We start from the raw sequence: 18,497 nt of genomic DNA, 5'->3' as shown, positions 1-18,497 counted from the left end.
CCAGATGTTAAAGTTAGCCAGGAAGGACATGAGACAACAGACAAGGAAGAATAAATTAGGGTATAATAAGAAAAGGCATGAGGTTAAACTTAAGTTGGGTGACTGGGTTTATTGAAGTCACATCCACTGTCCAAGCCTTTTCTGCTAAGCTTGCTCCCAAGTGAACAGGCCCTTATGTCGTGAAGACTCAGTTATCACCTGTGAATTTTGTAATACAGGGTGAGGGAATTACAGAGTAAAGGCTTGCAAATGTTGATCAACTAAAATCTATCGAGTAATGAAAATGTTGAACGTGTATGGGGCTCTTACTAAAGGGGGGGGGGGTAAGAAGTAGAGGTACATCTGTATATGTGGAATGTGTGTTATTTTATTGTCTGTTGTTCTTGTGCCTTGTTGTAATGTATATAATGTAAAGGTGGTACAAGGCAGTTCAGCTCTGACTCTGGTTATGTCATGTCTTCTTTGCCTGTCTCTCTCTCCCACCTGGCCTCAACAGTACAACATATTTTTTCCCCTAGTCCTAAAAGTCAAAACGGCACTCATTGTTCATGAAGGAAGAGAAGTTAGAGAATACAGTATATGTTCATATTGCAGATGTTTGAGTTTGATATAGACCATCAGATTCAGAGCAAATTATTTGACATAGTAGGCATAAAGGCTAGAGCCTAAGCCTTAGAAACCTAGTCATATACATCATGGCACAACAGACCTGCACAAAATTATTTCCATCATCATTTTTTGTTCATCGCAGTAGCTTAGAGCTACAGACTGATCTGCAAACATTTATTTTTATTTATCACAGAACCACTAAAAGATCTACCTCAGTGAATTTAGTGAAACTATCTGAAAAATATAGCAACTGCTATTGACACAGAGTTGTTGAGGAAGATGAGTGCACAACTATCACCTTGTTCCAAATGTGGTCTCACATTCCTGCCAGAGAGGGTAAAAATACATGAACGAACCTGTGGTAAAGCTGGTACCACTTCCTCCCGAAATAAAAGCTTGAGAAAGCCAGAACCATCAGATAATCCTCTCCACAAGTCGTGGCCACAAAATGGAACTCCAAGTCCTCTCTTGGAAAAAAGAAAAAGATCATCAACAGCTACCCTCTCACGACCAAGTTCAGTGACTCTGTTACAGGAAGACAATGTAACAGTCAGAGACCTCAGTTCTTTCTCTCTTGGTCAAGTTAGAGGTAACAAGGATACCTTACAAACCACAAAGAATGGTCAGGGGATGAAGTTAGCAGCAGTAAAGAATCCTCCGAGACTAAAGCTAAAAATTACCAGTACATCAGACTGCGTTGCTTTCCCACGCAGGCCACCATCTGTCGTCTGTTACATTTGTGGCAGAGAGTTTGGAAGTAAATCGATCACAATTCATGAACCTCAATGCTTGGAGAAATGGAAAATTGAAAACAAATCATTGCCTAAGAACCTACGAAGAAAATTGCCAAAGAGACCTGTACCCCTGGATAGCTCTGGTTCCGACATACACCTTTATAATGATAGTGCCAGCCGAGCTGCAGCTGCCCAGCTAATACCCTGCCATAACTGTGGAAGAACATTTGCCCCGGATAGATTACCTGTGCATCAAAGATCATGCAAGCCTAACTCGGGAAAAGTAGGGAAATGTTTACCATCAGAGAGTAACCTTCAAAGCTGGGGTATGTCACCAGTTCCACCTAAAGAAACTATGCAGAAAAAATCCACCATTGCCAGCAGTTCATCCTTCTCACCCCCAAAGCCACAATTTTTGGTCTGTTACATCTGCTCTCGTGACTTTGGCTCAAAGTCGTTGGCTGTTCATGAGCCCCAGTGCTTGAAGAAGTGGCATGTGCAAAATAAAAGACTCCCTAAAGAATTAAGAAGAGCACAGCCGAGGAAACCAGAAGCCATTTCAACTACTACCAAGCATTCCAACGTGAATGACCGTTCTAATGCTAATAGTGCAGCTTTGGAGACCTACAAGTCTAACCTTGTGCCATGTCAGCTCTGTGGGAGAAAGTTTTCACCGGATCGTATTGAAAAACATGCTAGTGTTTGTGCCTCCAAAGGATCATCTTCTGTTACTGGTGATTCTGATCAAAGCATCCATCCAAAGATCTCCAAGGTGATTATAACAAAAATTTATTCAAAATGAAAAGAACTGCCATTTCTTTACAAATTGTTTAACACGATATCAAATGACAAATTAGATAAAAAGTACTACTTAGAAAGGCCTCTTTGGTGTAACAAGAATTTGGTGATGTTATGGTTGAGAGTATTTTAGTGATGCCAGGTGTACCCCATTGCATTTGCCTAATTAGGTTCACAGAAGTTGCAATAATCCCTTACTCAATTGTGCCTGAAACATAACTTAATATGAAACAGTGGTGTAGTTAGGGGGGGTCAAGGGAGGGCACGAGCGCCGGGTTTAGGGGGCGCTGAAATGGGCGAATGAGAGTTAAAACAATAAGCACTTTTTAGAAAAGCATGACAAAATTAATGTATGTCGTCAGGCATGAATATTTTCCAGTTACTAATAAAATCTAAACTGAATGTAGTAGTTTTTGTTAGCAAATTTATAGATTGTGATTTCTTTTCAGTCCATTTCGACCGTTTTCCCCTTTTATTTTAATTCTGCTTTGTATTCTGTAATGACTACATTTCACGGAAATTTCAGGTATTTCAGTGTACAGTTCCAAGGCAGTAGATTTCGAAAGGTGGAAATATCATAGGCGTAGGAGTACAATTTGATTTAGGGAGGTGGGAGGGGGCTGTAACGACTTGCCCGAAAAATATAACCAAAAATGTTCACACGCGATTTATTTTTCTTTCAGTATTAGGGGGGGGGCGCAATTTTCTACTCTTGCACCCGGGCGCCAAACCCTCTAGCTACACCACTGATATGAAATGAGGATAATTCAATAACTTAATCATGAGAGAACCTTGGTATAATAGTTATGGTGTTTCAGATGTATATATGTCATAATATGATACTGGGTTACTAAAGTGTGACATGCATGTTCAAAAATGAATTACACAAAGGTATCTATTTGAGTGCTGATTCTGGTTCTCCGGCAAATGATATCTTATGACACAAAAACAAAATTTGAAGTACTTATCACATTCCATTGTAAGTTAATGAGGCTGATCATTTAGGACACCATAACATACGTTAACAACACAACAGGAATTTGGAGTTATAGAACTAAGCCACTGGCTCAATGACAAATTTCATCAACTAGTTAGATAGAGTACCTTAGAACTACTTGGAAATGAAGTGTTTCCTAACATGGAAGTTCTCAGTCTTCTCAATAATTTACATTCAAAGTGCATATTGTTAACGTACGTTATGAAGACACCAAAAAATGAGACACCATAATATACGTTAACAGAGTATGTTTTGATGTCCTAAAACCATGTTTTAGACTCATTGGATGATGGAAATAGTTTAATTCTATTTCAAACATGGTGAAATATGAAGTGAGTTGAACATTCTGTGAGAATTCCTGCCATGAGCCTAAAATAGATTTTCACAGTTAACATACCTTATGCAGGCTAGATGAGGACACCACACACAAATTGTGACTGATACAGAGGAATTGAACTGCTAGCAGTAAAAGAACTGTTTACTATCAGTGTATGTGGGGTGTTGATCAGTTACAAATGTTTTGATATTCAAAACTACCAGTTGATAGTGAAATAATGCCCATTTAACGTACGTTATGTTGAGGACACCGAACAATTTGTACAGTTTAACAACCAATAACAAGTTTTTTTCACATGTATTTTTGAAAGAATTTGTCCTCAGAGATGCCATTAGACCTATTCTCAGCATGAGTAGTGAGTTTCTGGGACTTGCAATCCCTAGTACACTACTGTGCAGTGTGTGATTAGGTTATAATCATGAAAAGTTGCCACCAGTTAACGTACGTTATGCAGGAGCACACCAAAATTATGTACGTTAACAAAGATGAAGATCTTTATTTTCCAGCAGTTGATGAGCATGGGTGACTGAGATTTGCAAGTGTAATTGAAGCTCTGCTTTCACTAGAATAGAAAATGCAAAGTCAAGGCATAATAACATGGGAAAAACTAAGAAAAGTGCATCTCAATTACAGCCATTTTCATAATGTCACATTTTGGTGTCCAAAATTAGCCCAATATTTGCAGTAAAACCCTCATAATTTCGCATCCACCCAATGTATGGTTGAATAACTATCAATGATATTTGATGGTATATTGACACAACCATTGAAAAGGGAAATACAAGCAAAGGAGTATGATGGATGGAAATTTCAGCAAAATGAAAAAAGGGACATAAAATCTCTCCAGTATCATATTTTTACATATATATGTCATTTCAACAAACTTGCAGCTGTGAATCAATGCAGTCCTGAAGAGCTGCTCCCAAATACCAAACATATCTTCACCTTTTTGCCAACTCTGCACTATTGTAATTTTGCAGAAAATTATACTACTCAACAGGTGGTAAATGTTCATACTGTTTATTTTTTATAACATTTGAGGTTTTCAGACATACTTTAAACAAATTATCTTTGGCAGAATAATCCTACTTCAAGTTAAATAGAGCAACACTAAAAAGCATGTGCAATTTACACACAATATCTGCACACTTTCTTCTAGTGGGTTCACCACTTCTAATCTAGAAGTGTCTCATGTGTATTTACAGTATAGAGAAACTTTGCAATTTCTGATCTTTTGTTGAATGAATTATCTGTGTACCTGCCAGTCAATGGTCAGAGAACCAAGTAACCATCAATATATTGTGTGTACTCATGGATAATAGCCTTAAAGAAGTTTAACCTATTGACCTTAATGTTCAAAATTTTAACATTTTATATTTTATGCTTGTGTTCATCAGAATGTTATTAAAAGGCCACGTACCATCATCTGCTACATCTGTGGAAGGGAGTTTGGTAGCAAATCAATCTCGATCCACGAACCTCAGTGTTTGAAGAAATGGCACATTGAGAATGGAAAGTTACCTAGAAACTTACAGAGGCCAGAACCAATGAAGCCTGAAGTCAGACCAATACAAGGTACTGTACACATGAGTTTCAGAGAAAATCATATTAAAGTTTCTTTTCTTTGTAACAGATGGCTGCTAAGCATTTTCTATGCATCCCATTTTAAAGATTTGCTCTGTTTATATTGTCTTATTTCTTTTGACTGCATCAGGTGTACAAGGCAACGCTTCTTATGTGGAGGCCATGAATGAAGCTGCGTGGGGAGCAGCACAAGCTAATCTTGTTCCGTGTCCTACTTGTGCACGCACATTTCTACCCGACAGACTCATAGTGCACCAAAGATCATGTAAACCAAAGTTCAAGTAGAAAGATGGACAGAAACTGTGTCATCTTTTGTATTCCAAGAGATATCAAAGGTATGCCAGACAACACAAATTTAGTGGGAAAAGTTAACATCTAAACAAAATGGAAGGATTATTTCCAGGTTTGCTATGGTTTATAAGCTTCTTACTTTTTTGAGTTTGAATTCACATGTGGTTTATACTATTATGAAAAAGTGTTAGAGCAAAGTAATGTTGCAGATCGAATGTAACTTGATTAAATAATCAGTCATTTGATGTTTGATCAATTGCAATCAATCAATTGCAATCATTCGATTGTGATATCTTGTCTTGCTAGTCCAGAGTACTTGGAACACATGACAGACTATTTACCCTCTGAATTAAAGCAGCCTCATTCATTCCGTTATCAACATGCTTTGAGTCATAACATACAAGCCTGTGTCAGTGTTAACTTGTTGTTTAAACAGCTTTTATTTTGCTGAAATTTTTGCAGAAGGGCTAATATTACATATCTCATCATAATAGTGTAATGTAACAGAGCAGCAATAGAAATGGGTCCCAAAGGAGGGTTTACATTTGCACAAGCTCAACCATGGTATTTACTTCACTCCTCTCTTACCTGTCTCCTACAACACAAACGCACATTTCCTAGTCTACCTAGACGCCACTGGTATAATTTTAGCACTGCGCCCGCGGTGACCTCTCCCATAGGTCACCGCGCACCCTCTCTTCCTTCCGAATTTACCATTCCGAAGGAAAACGCGTGTCTTACGAGCTCCGTTTTCACTAACGCCAAACTGAGTTTTTCTTGCTGGAATCCTGCTTCTCATGAACGACGAAGGTTCTTGACAGAGTTTACAACAGGATTCCCCAAGTTTCTGCTAAGTATCCTTTTGTTTTTGGCGATTTTTCTGCCTCTTTTTACAACTAGGATCTCGCCTCATTTTGCATTACGGTACCTCACACGTGTACGGGTTGTGCGAGACACCTGTACACTGCACTTACGTGTTGTACCGCTAAGACCTATTCACATATTTTTCGTTGATTTTTACTTGTCTAGGTCCTTTTCTCCCTTGTTCTCTTTACCCTTGGAGTTCCACGGGAAGTACTTGGGGGGCTTTTACAGCCACCCGGGAGCTCCCTTTTGGGAGTTTAGACCTTCACATTCTTGTTTTGTTTCAGAAAACTCTGTGTAGGTCACGTTATTCAAACCGCTCTTTTCGCGGATTTCGTAGTATTTTTTTCTCCCGACTTATCCTCCTCCTACAGTATAGGAATTCAATATGTCTAAGGACGGGAGGACTTCAATTAAATGTGCAACGTGCTCACTTTTTCGCCCCGGGCGTGCCTGGGACGAGCACGCACTATGCCCGCAGTTCAGATCTTGCAGCCGGCGGGACCCCTGTTCCATCTGCGTGACATTCACGCAGGCTAATTGGAAGGAAACGGAAGCCTGGCTTGAGGCCAAACGTCAACGGCTACAGCTCCAGCTGGATCACCTTCCACCCAAGTCGCCGACTCAGGCACCGGACCAGGCTGCTCCGCAGTCCACGGTCCATGATAAACCTCCGGATGACACACCGCGAACCCCGCGGACCACCGATCCGGAGGCAACTCCAAGAACGGAGTACAGTTCGAACCCTAAGGCTAAGGTCAAAGCGAAGACCTGTAACAGAGCCAAAGGGAAAGCGCCGAAAGTCAGTTCGGTGGCTAAGGGTAGGGCCGCTCCCACTGCAGGAGCCTCTGTTGTGCCCTCCGACCCTCAAGACCAGACAAACAGGTCTGCGTCGGTTCCGAAGGAACCAAGGACACGTAGCCGCTCGCCGGTGCGTCGTCCTTCATCTATACCCGAGTAGTCCTCAGCTGACTCAGACATAGGTTTTCGGAGAAACGCCCGACCGCTACACGCGGAAAAGAAACGCTGTAGAACCGCGGAGGCACCGCCGCTGCCTACAGACCTCCTTCCACCGATTGTGCGTGGCTGCTCTCGCAGCTAACATCAGTACTATCGCCGCTGGTTCGACACCTGACCCCCGCGACGGCACAGCCGGTCCCAGATCAAGTGGGAGCAATAGCCGACATCCCGACGGCTACACGGGAATACCCCGTTCAGTTAGATACCGTACCCCCACGGGTCCCAAGGAACCTTTCCTCTATCGTTCCGGACCCCGATGCTTTGGAGCTGCAAGCTTCCGAAGCATTTTCCGAGATCAGAGACCGCCTCGAGGTCTTTGAGGGCGATCGGTTCCCCGAAATGGAATCGGAAGAGGAGGTGGAACCACGGGAAACCACCCTACCACCAGATCTGATCGCGAAAGCCGCGGAAATATTCAGACAACGGTTGGGGTTCGAGGACTCCCCAGCGGGACCCTCGGCCCCAAAATAATTGTCAAAGTTGCTTTCCACGAACGAAACACCAGAGGACGATGCCACCGCTATCCCTGTGGACCCACTCTGTTTCGAGCGAGTGGAGATCTTACAGAAACAACGGTGGTGGACAGCCTTCCCTGCTAAGCAGGATAGAGCACTCCGTGTACCGGAGGAGGCCTGGAAAAATCTATTCCATCCACCTTCGATCCCTAGGGACGCGACGGACTGCCTTCAGGCGGAACAAGGTTGGACCGGTGGGAATTTTAAGGACCCACACCGTAAACGTCTTGAATGGACACTCTTTGAACTCGACCAGTCATCCCGAGTGGGGATGAAGTTCGCATCAACCTTCCTTCTGGCAGCGGAAGTCCTCATGCGACATCACCAACAGCTGCCAGAAGACCCAGACCAAATCCCAGCTGTGGCTCCTGGGCCCGCTAGCCAGATTGGTCTACGACCGGTTCGCGAGAATCGCGATCCGCTCGGTCGAATCCCGCCGACGCAATGTACTGGCAGCAGTAAATTGGCCAGCGGGGGAAACAAAAGAAAGACTGGCGACCCTCCCCATCCTGGGGGAGGACCTTTTCAGGCCAGTACGGCAAAACCGTCAGACAAGAGATAGACCGGAGAGAAACACTCACAAAGTCGGGCTTCTCCCGTCCGGACACCCGCAGGGGTGATAGGCAACCACGGCCTTATCGACGCCCAGATCAGTCTAGACCCCCAAGGGGTAGGGCACAACGGCCCGTTTACTGGAAGCGGGGCAGCGGCAACACCGCCAAATCCTACAGGGGCGGGAGACCAGAAAGGTCACCGAGACGCGCACCTCGGGGGAAGAGGTACGACCGACCCTCACATGAGGAGAGACCGCGACCGCGTCGGGACGAGCAACCCCCTAGATCGTCGTTCGGGGCCCCAAGGCCCTAGGGGTGCCCACCCTACCACGGCTACAGTGTACCCGGCGGTAGGGGGGAGGCTTCAATTATTCCAGAACGTCTGGAAAGAGATGGACCCAGGTCCATGGGTCCTGGGGGTAATCACGAGGGGATACCCCATCGAGTTCTCTCGGACTCCCCCGGAGGGGGGAGGCGGAAAGGACACCCCAGTACCCACCGACCTAGGCCAGAGATTCGCCCTCGAAAGCGAGCTCCATGCGCTAGTGACAAAGAGGGCAATAGTGGAGGCGACGGAAGGGGAGGGACCACTCTTCTGCTCGTCCTTCTTCCTAACGCCAAAAAAGGACGGGTCATGGCGACCAATCCTCAACCTGAAACCGTTGAACAAGGGCTTCGTCTGGCCAACTCACTTTCGCATGGAGACACTCGCGATAATCATACCAAACCTCGCGAAGGACATGTGGGCGGCATCTGTCGACCTCAAAGACGCTTACCTCCACATCCCTGTCGAAATCGCGTCACAAAACTTCCTAGCATTTTCTTACAAAGGAAGAACCTACAAGTTCGTGGCACTACCCTTCGGCCTCTCGACCTCACCGCGAGTCTTCACTCGAATAGCGGGCGCGGTGGTCGCGGACCTACGCCGAAGCGGAGTGTCCCTATTTGCATACCTCGACGACTGGCTCGTCACGGGGAGGTTGCGCCAAGAGGCGCTTTTCAACCTAAGCCGCACAACCGAACGCCTCGAACAGCTCGGTTGGCTCATCAACAAGGAAAAGTCGCAACTCATCCCCACCCAAAGTATTCAGTTTCTGGGTGCGACTTTAGATTTTCACACTGGTTGGGCGAGACCGTCCGCAGAGCAGGTCACCAACAACCAACAGACCGTCCGCCGCCTACTCAACAGGCGGTCCTCTCTGGCCAGACGTTGGATGAGAGCCCTAGGCCTCATGGCCAGCCTGGTGGATGTGGTGCCATTCTGCCGCCTCAGAATGCGTTCTCTCCAATTACACTTACTCCAACACTACGACCCGGAGCAGGACGTACTCGACACGCGAGTACCCCTGGACGGGTTCGACACGGCCCACCTTTCTTGGTGGCTCACAAAGGAGAACTGGGTCCAGGGACGCCCCTTCTGGGAACACAAACCTCTGATCTCTATCTCCTCAGATGCTTCCTTGCAGGGCTGGGGAGCATGTCTGGACGACCTAATAATCTCGGGGGAGTGGGAACCGACCTGGCGTCAGGCCCACATCAACGCACTCGAGATGGAGGCACTGTCCAGAGCCCTCCATCACTTCGAGTGTCACCTTCGAGGCCATACCGTCACAGCCTTCTGCGACAACACAACGGTAGTGGCCAGACAGGGGGGGACGAAGTCCCGACCACTGTGTGCCGCGACATGGGACCTCCTGCTCTGGTGCCGAGACAACGACATCTCTCTAAGAGCCTCGCACATTGCAGGGAGGGAGAACCTAACAGCGGACGCCCTGTCCAGGGGGGCCCAGACCCCAACGGAGTGGTCCTTACAGGAAACCACCTGCCGGAACATGTTCCGCCTGTTCGGAACTCCGAACATAGACTTGTTCGCTTCGGCGACCAACGCCAAGCTCCCAGTCTTCTGCACGCGAACCTTCCACCCCAGACCATGGGCGTCGGACGCGTTCTCAATCAGTTGGGAAGGGATGGAGGCGTACGCCTTTCCCCCCCTCTGCCTCATACAGAAAGTGCTGCTCAAACTGAACCTAGCCCAGACAAGGCTACTTCTAATCGCGCCCTACTGGCCGAGAAGACCGTGGTTCCCGATTCTCCTAGATCTCCTAGCAGGAATCCCACGCAGTCTTCCAGACTCACCCCACTTAGTGAGCTTGGGCCGGGCCTGAGTCAGTCTACCTCACCTACGGTCGCTGAACCTGACTGCGTGGCCGTTGTCCGGGCTCGATTCAGAGCAAGCGGCTTTTCTTCAGACCCTACCGCCATGGCAGCATCGGCCAGACGGCCAAGCACCAACCACACTTACAATTCCCGATTGGCACGATTCTTCGAATGGTGTTCCCATTTACAGATCCGTCCGGATACTACCTCTCCGTCACAACTAGCGGACTTCTTCATGCTGCTCTTCGAGGAGGGTAAGCAACCGAACACCATTCGGAATTACAGATCGGCGATCGGGACAATCCACTCGGGATTCCCAGATGGTTCAGCTGTAGGTACCTGCCCCGAGCTATCGGCCCTTCTCAAGTGTATGGCTAACCGAAGGCCCATACGTCGCAAGCTCCCACCAGCTTGGAGCATCAACGGCGTGCCCCACCACTTGGCCTGTTCACCGTTTGAACCAATGGGCTCATCCCTCCTCAGAGACTTTACCATCAAGACATTATTCTTGGTGGCCGCTGCCTCCGCCAGGAGGAGGAGTTGCCTGCACGCATTGTCCACAGCACAAGGACACATCCGTTTCGACAGCCGAGGCGTACGTCTGGTTCCAGACCCTAGGTTCCTCACTAAGAACCAGACGCTCGCCTTCATACCAGGAGATATCTTCCTCCCGAAGCTGTCCCTGGCCTCCGACACTGCAGAGGCCAAGCTGTGGTGCCTGGTGAGGGCACTCAAATGGTACCTACATCGGACGAAAGACCTGAGATTCTCACAGGCCCTATTCATACTACCCACGAGCCCTCACTCGGCTGCCTCAAAAGAAACAATCAGCAGATGGCTGGTGCAGGCAATTCGTCTTCATGCAGAGACAGACCAACCGATCAGGGCCCACGACATTCGAGGCCTGGCGGCGTCGAAGGCTCTGTTCCAAGGGGTACCGGTGGACGATATCCTCCGGGCCGCCTCGTGGAAAACCCCCTCGACTTTCGTCGCGTCCTACCTAACGGACACAGTCGCTTCGGAGTTGACGTTTGGCCGAGCGGTGTTGGGCGTTCCGGCGGGCAGGTCTCGCCCGTTGGGCCTCCCACCATTGTAGCAGTGCCACTCTGTGCGTTTGTGTTGTAGGAGACAGGTAAGAGAGGAGTGAAGTAAATACCCCAAAACTAACTGGTTTGGGTATTTACGAACGACGATACCTGTCTCACCCGCCTCCCTCCACCACGTGCGGGACCCACGGGCCCGACACAACGCCAACAATAAAACAACCAAAACCTTCGAGTGATACTGGTAGATCATGTTCTCCTCGAATAAAGTCATCAATAGTAGGTGCTAGATCACAGCTGGATAGACCCGGATATACATGGACACTTCCACCCGGACATATCCAGCCGGACATATCCATCCGGACATATCTGCCCGGACATACTCACCGGACATATTCACCAAGGACATATCCACCCAGTCCGGACACCAAACGAACCACGCCAACTATGCTCTCAACCTAGCCTTTAACCAGTTGAGTGCCTTGTGCCTCGTATATTGCTTTACTTCACATGACCATTCATCCTTTGAGCAGATTACGAACGCTTCGGCGTGGTTTTTCGCATCCCTCTCGGGTGGGTTCTCCCACCCGACACGGGCCTCCCCGCTGCGGTTTCACGACCGCAGCGGAATGGGGCAAATCCGGAAGGAAGAGAGGGTGCGCGGTGACCTATGGGAGAGGTCACCGGGGGCGCAGTGTTAAAATTATACCAGTGGCGTCTAGGTTAGACTAGGAAATGTGCGTTTGTGTTGTAGGAGACAGGTAAGTGTCATCGTTCGTAGATACCCAAACCAGTTAGTTTTGGGGTTTATGGTTAGATGAGAAATTTTTGATACTTTGCACCTCTAAAGTTCTGAAGACCTCAATATGGCACTCTCAGGCTTTCTGTTCTGGTCACCTTGTTACTGTTTTGGTGGGCCTGACATCAGTTTAAAGAAGTGGCCTGTCTGGATATCGAGATGAATAAGCAATGGGTTGTAAAGAGTACATGGAGCTTGTTTGTTTACTGACTGCATGTTTAAAGTCAACAAATAAAAGATCATAACTAAGTGCTGCACCTTTTGTTTGGAAATTTGAACTTCTAAGACATCTGTCTTTCATTGTCGCGGCAGTGTCTTTTCATATTTTGTAGGGGGGGGGCCTCATTATAATTTTCAAGTGTTCCTTGAATCAAGTGCAATATTTCGAACCCTTGAATTGAAGTTTTAATGAAATGTACCAAACTCAATATCATAAAGTTACTCACATGACTTATGGAAATAATTAAACAAATTTCTTTTAATTATTTGAAGTGGGCATTTGAAGTCAATAACAATTCTGTAATCTGCAAAATGATCCATTTGTAGCAGAAACAGCTGAATACTTTTGATTTTCGCAACACTAGGGCTATCAGGGATGGAAAGGGGCCGCCTTGAAATGTGGGGGGTCTTTGATAACTCGTTGTGAAATGAAATGTTAATCTGGTTTATGAGTGTTATAGAATCGGATAAAGTATGGATATTTCTTTAAATAACAGTTAATTTGAAAGCATTACAAATCATTTCTGATGCTGAGACAAAAGTATGAATCCATTTTGTGCCTGTCGGCCAAAAAAATTTTCCCAGCGCGGTAAAGGCCAAGATTAGCATACCTCGCTCCCATTGGCTGGGGTCCGTATACATAAGCTTCATTACAATATCAACTAGCATCTGCTGCACTGAATCGCTCATCATACCACATTTCACAAGGCCACTTTGCTACACTCAAACAAGAAAACAGTCTAGCAGCAGAATGTACTGGTACGCGTTTGAGTAGAGTTAATTTATTTGTCGGTGTGTTATGCCACGGGTGTAGAGGGTCTGTGGTTATGCATCGCACAACTCTGTTGCTGTAAATTTAAAGAGGTTAAATCAAACCGAAACAGTTTCAAGATGATACAAAAAATCACCATATAATATAAACGTAAGACAATTTCTGTGTTCAATAACTATAATCCACAGTGGCAGTGATACTACTAACATGCATGACAAAATACTAGGGATATATCTTTTGTATTATATTATCTGAAAACCATGACAAAGGGTCATGATAAACCGATTCAAACGGTCATAATTTTGAAAATCAAATCAATGTCTATACACTCAAAATGAAGAGTGTATCAGTTTAAAGTTTAAAAGCATCTCAAGTAAATAGTCAACCAGAAACGGTCAAGCTTTCCAATGTTTTTAAGCAGTTTTGAAGCAAGCAAACGCCTATATCTGCGTACATTGCCATCGCAGTGCTCTGTACAGCAAGTTCAACCATCACTTCGAAGCTTCGCCCTTGTCAAAACTAACTTATTCAATTTATTGGCTTTTCAGTTTTTCATCATCATCCTAAGTTATCCAAGACAGTCATCTACAATGAGACGTGTACACTCACAGTCCATGGTCACAGTATTGTTTAACGAACTTATGGATGTAAATGTACACAAACAATTCCGCGCAAAAGCAAAGTAAAAACATTTTAACACATTTCTTAACCAGTTGTCTCAAAACAGTCGCCAGTTCACGCAGTACGTGTATGCGAATCACGATCCACAACGTGCACGTATATGTTCAATTATATACACACACGCATAGCGTAAGAAAGAACTTCCCAATTCAGCATCTAGTGCAAGACCCAGCCAATGAGAAGCGAGGTATGCAAATGATGGCCTTTACCGCGCTGGGGGAAAAAATCTTGCTGCCTGTCGAGTTGTAAGACCTAGGATTCCACATTGCAAAAAACACCAACTGATTTTAGCAAATTTCAGCTCAGTTTATTCATTGTCATTCCCATCCTAGACCTTATTCAGTTTCTGAAATTTATGTACAGATCGATGGCATTAGCCAATAGAATGGTTCATTGATGTAATGCCTATATATAAAATATTTATAATTAATCTTCTCTCTCATATTTTGAAGAGTGTCAGTTGGTGAACATTGATATTGCAAATTTATATTGTCTGGAAGTCCCATTAAACAGGTCTTGAGTATTGCACCCCCAGTATGCTAGAACGTCAAATAATGATTAGGAATGTTGTAATTTCAACAGGTATCTTATAACCAGCATCAAGTGTCTCCAAGTACACTAGGAAGCAATTGAGTTCATCACAAGTTTACCATAGGAAATGTACACTTCGTTGACATACAAGAAATTTTCAATTCAGCAGACCTGTGCAACTTCACTATCTTATAATCTCCCCATCGTTTCATGGTCAACTTTAAATGGTATAAAAGTAGATGGATAGTTAGACCCTTGTTAAGATCTAGAATGCATGAGTTTGGGGTTTGGATTATCCAGTCACACATGGGATGAGGCTCTGAATGCTAATTGCACTCAAAATAAAGCTGATGCTTTTTATGCTACTATAGATGAAGCAATTTCTCTACATTTTCCTAGCAAAGTGATCAGATTACACACTTCACATTTCTGAAAAACCCTGGATAACAACTGAAATTAAAAGATTCATCAAAAAACGTCAGACTGCATTTGCCTAGAAAAAACATATCTCTGGCGATTTCTATATAATAAAGTTACTTGTGCTATTAAATTTGCTAAAAAATCTTATTATAATAAGCGCATTCGGAACCTCAAATCAAGTGACCCACCCAGCTGGATGGCATAGAAGTATTCAAATGATTACCAATAAAAAGCGTCAATCGCCAACTATTACAGTTCCTGGTGTTTCCCTGATGGATGAGCAAGCAATTGCTGAATCTATTAACCACAGCTTTGTTTCTGTCTCCCAAGGCAGACATCCCTTAAATTTGAGTGATCTTCCTACCTACGCTCCATACTAAGGAGTGTTAGCTCAGTGGTTAACACCGGTGCCTTTCAGTCATAAGGTCCCGAGTTCGAGTCATTCCAAGATCAATGTATGTCGTCCAGTTACAGAGTTGTTGACAATTCATAATCATGGACGTTAAATATGAATATTAGAGACTGACTTCGGTCAGCTTGAGGCTTAGATAAGCCAATGATGGCTTCTTCGCGAGTTCCTGCTTGCTGGAGGATCTAAAATACATACATACATACATACATACATCTAAACCAACACCACAAATTCAGGTTTGGGAAATGTATTGTGAATTAAGGGTTAAGGCAGTCTGAACAGACGGGATTCCAAGTAGGCTCATTAAAGAGTTTGCATGTGAATTCTATAACTGACATTTTTAACACATTCCTGAGGGCGTAGTACCCCAAATTTGGAAGGATGCTAATGTTGCTCCTATACCTAAAGAAATGCTGGCAACAATATGTAGGTTGAGACCCATATCTCTAACATGCCAACTTGGTAAAGTTTGTGAACGTTTTGTTGCAAACTGGGTACGCAATGATATGTCTATATATATATCGATCGTAATCAATATGGTAGTATTAAAGGCTCCTCTACTACTCATTGCTAAATTGAACTTCATGTTTTCTATAAAGGTACTGATATAGGTAATATGGTAGGGTCGCTTCTGGTGACTGACTTTACTAAAGCATTTGATTGCGTAGACCATAGACATGTCTGATAGATATGCAGAGCTGTTCCCTGCTACCCATAACACGCATGGCATGTCCTTAAGAAACCACAACCCTTCCCGGAATAATGAACGCCCTCCCTCCCCCCCCCCCCCCAATGATGGCATTTCACTGCCAGGAATCGAATGCAAGGCAAAAGACAACACTATTTCTTTGCTTTTATTGTAACAACAATTATTATTATCTTCCATTGCGGTGAAGTTGAACTGGGAATATATCCAATAATTCTTAAAATATTTTTCTTTTGTTTCACTGAGGATATTACAGTATGATACACAGAATTCTTTTAGAAGAAAAGCACAAAAGCAAAATGTTTACATGTATATAATATTTAATAAACCTCACAAATATCATAGAGCCATACCTTTGTGAGAAGGTAAAGGTGGTGTCATGTTTGTTTCAAAGATAGATGTTGGCTATCTATAGTAAATTAACTTTGTTTTTATTGCATTCTAGCAGGCTTTACACATAGTTGAACTAGTAACTAACAAAATTACATGTGACATATAAAACTGGACACCAACTCGGCAGTGACATAATTTTCTCAAGCCTTGCTGCATCTAATGTACAATAACATTTTCAACTGTATTCTGTATTACAACTGAAAATTCATACATCTTTTTAGATCTATCTCTGTTATTTTACAAATGATAAACATATCTTAAGTAAATCTAACCAATAGAAACCATTTACAGTTCTAGCTGATGGCAACAGGCACTATGTTTGATAGCTTTTATAATGTTTATTAATGACTGTGTATATGGTGTCTGTGTGAATTTTTGCAGGATTTAGGACAATTAAAGCTACTTTCTTTTGTAAGAACCGCTTTGAGTTAACCTTGGCAAAATTTCTGCAAATACAATGTCATTAATATTAAGGGTTTTATTTAAAAATGGTCCCCCATTTAAGAGTGTTTAATTGATTAAGTAAGATGGTCAGAGCTTGCCAATTGGTGACCAAAAGCAAATTGTGGTTTTATAGCTAAACAAAAACATTCATAGTTGCATGAACATGAATATTTTAATTTAGTATTTCAAAATACAAGCTTCATCTCTCTTTCATGAAAACTGTCTGTAGGATTATCATTTGATCAGTCATGACGAGCATTAATGAATGTGACAAAGTGACAATAAATAGATATACATATAAATCACTATAGTACATCAGTATATCTATCTTCTATCACATCCACAAATGCCCCCTCTGGCTGGTTAGTTCAATTGGGAGTTTTGATCAACAAAAATATCACATCACCCAACGATTGCGAACATTTCCACATGTTTTACAGGCATGTCAATATGTCTTGTAACACATGTTGATATGTCTGATAGACAAGTCCTCATGTTTCACAGGCATGTCAACATGTCTTATAACCCATGTCAATATGTTTTACATTTCCCAACATGTCTTATCTGCTTCAGTTATTTTCTTGAGAGTCCATTTGGGAGGTCTGCAAGGGTAGAAAGCAGTGTGTTGACTAAGTTTGCATCATGCGTATCACAGAATACAATCTTCTCTACCGCAGCCCAAACCCTTCATACGAAAATAGCAAAATGAAAGACGGACAAATATGCAATTTGCTTAATGAATATTCATACTACCAGATCAAAGGTCAAAACAAAAGTGTTACCATATATACAGGATTTTACATATATTTTTTATGCGACATCTTTACGTGTAAGAACACCGCAAACACTAAACCCTTTAGCATACAATATTTATGAAAATGTTGATTGTGAAACCTTGCAGAAGAAAGATGCTGGAGACTTTGACGCACTTTAAAACGGAGAATATAATTTATAAAATTCTATACTGTGCCAAAGAATATTAGAAATAAACCAGAAAGAACTCACTTATGTGAGGAAAACTTTGCATCATACAGTCAGTGAAGATAACAAAAATTTTGCGTCTCTATTTCCTCTAACCAGTTGTTTACCCAGTTGGTGTTAAAAGAATAGTCCAGGTCAAAATTTCTGTTTGATATGTTAAAGAGGAACATAATCTAAGCATTCTAGCAGAATTTGCATTCAATTCCTACGTACCGTGTTTTAGATATTGACAGTTGAAGTTATCTGATATTCTACCAAAAGTGAACTTGGTGTGTATCATTGTTGCACACTGACAAATCATGGTTTTTTTTTTTTGCTTTATTTTTCATTCTATTGATTTGACCTTGGATTGGATAGGGCTACTAGTTTGTCTAAAGAGAATGTTAAGTTTATAAATTACCAATACCTATGGTACAATCACATTAAGCATGCATCCAATTGTGGAGTACAAAATTAGACGTCAATTTTGAAGGTTAACAAGACATTATTTATCATTGTGCAACAATGACGTCACACCTGTTTGCTCCAAGTTCCCTTTTGGTATGAAAGGAGGCAACTTCAACTGTCAATATCGCAAAACGGGTACGTAGGAATTGAATGAAAATTTCACCAGAATGCTTAGATTATGTTCCTCTT

At 43.5% G+C, this 18,497-nt stretch overlaps 2 protein-coding genes across 7 annotated transcripts in view; both read left to right on the top strand.

Annotated features, from left to right (window-relative positions):
• Window positions 1-18,497, top strand: part of LOC139979192 (zinc finger protein 474-like) — a 60,613-nt gene that overhangs the window by 3,309 nt on the left and 38,807 nt on the right. For all 6 annotated transcript variants that reach the window (XM_071989938.1, XM_071989933.1, XM_071989939.1 and 3 more), the window contains 3 exons: window positions 803-2,115; window positions 4,873-5,050; window positions 5,190-5,394. In XM_071989938.1, the coding sequence (XP_071846039.1) occupies window positions 889-2,115; window positions 4,873-5,050; window positions 5,190-5,344 (1,560 nt within the window). In that variant the 5' untranslated portion in view covers window positions 803-888 and the 3' untranslated portion in view covers window positions 5,345-5,394. The remainder of the gene's footprint in view (window positions 1-802; window positions 2,116-4,872; window positions 5,051-5,189; window positions 5,395-18,497) is intronic.
• LOC139979191 (uncharacterized) lies at window positions 9,952-16,512 on the top strand. Its single transcript, XM_071989932.1, has one exon. The coding sequence runs from the start codon at window positions 9,988-9,990 to the stop codon at window positions 11,554-11,556; it is 1,569 nt and encodes a 522-aa protein (XP_071846033.1). The 5' UTR covers window positions 9,952-9,987; the 3' UTR covers window positions 11,557-16,512.

Source organism: Apostichopus japonicus, chromosome 13 (assembly GCF_037975245.1).
Source record: "Apostichopus japonicus isolate 1M-3 chromosome 13, ASM3797524v1, whole genome shotgun sequence".
Taxonomy (NCBI): Eukaryota; Metazoa; Echinodermata; class Holothuroidea; order Aspidochirotida; family Stichopodidae; genus Apostichopus; species Apostichopus japonicus.
This window is presented reverse-complemented; position numbering and strand designations above follow the sequence as displayed.

What these genes read in the sequence shown, in the direction of transcription:
- LOC139979191 (XM_071989932.1), top strand. Translation starts at nt 9,988, where the DNA reads ATGGGACCTCCTGCTCTGGTGCCGAGACAACGACATCTCTCTAAGAGC.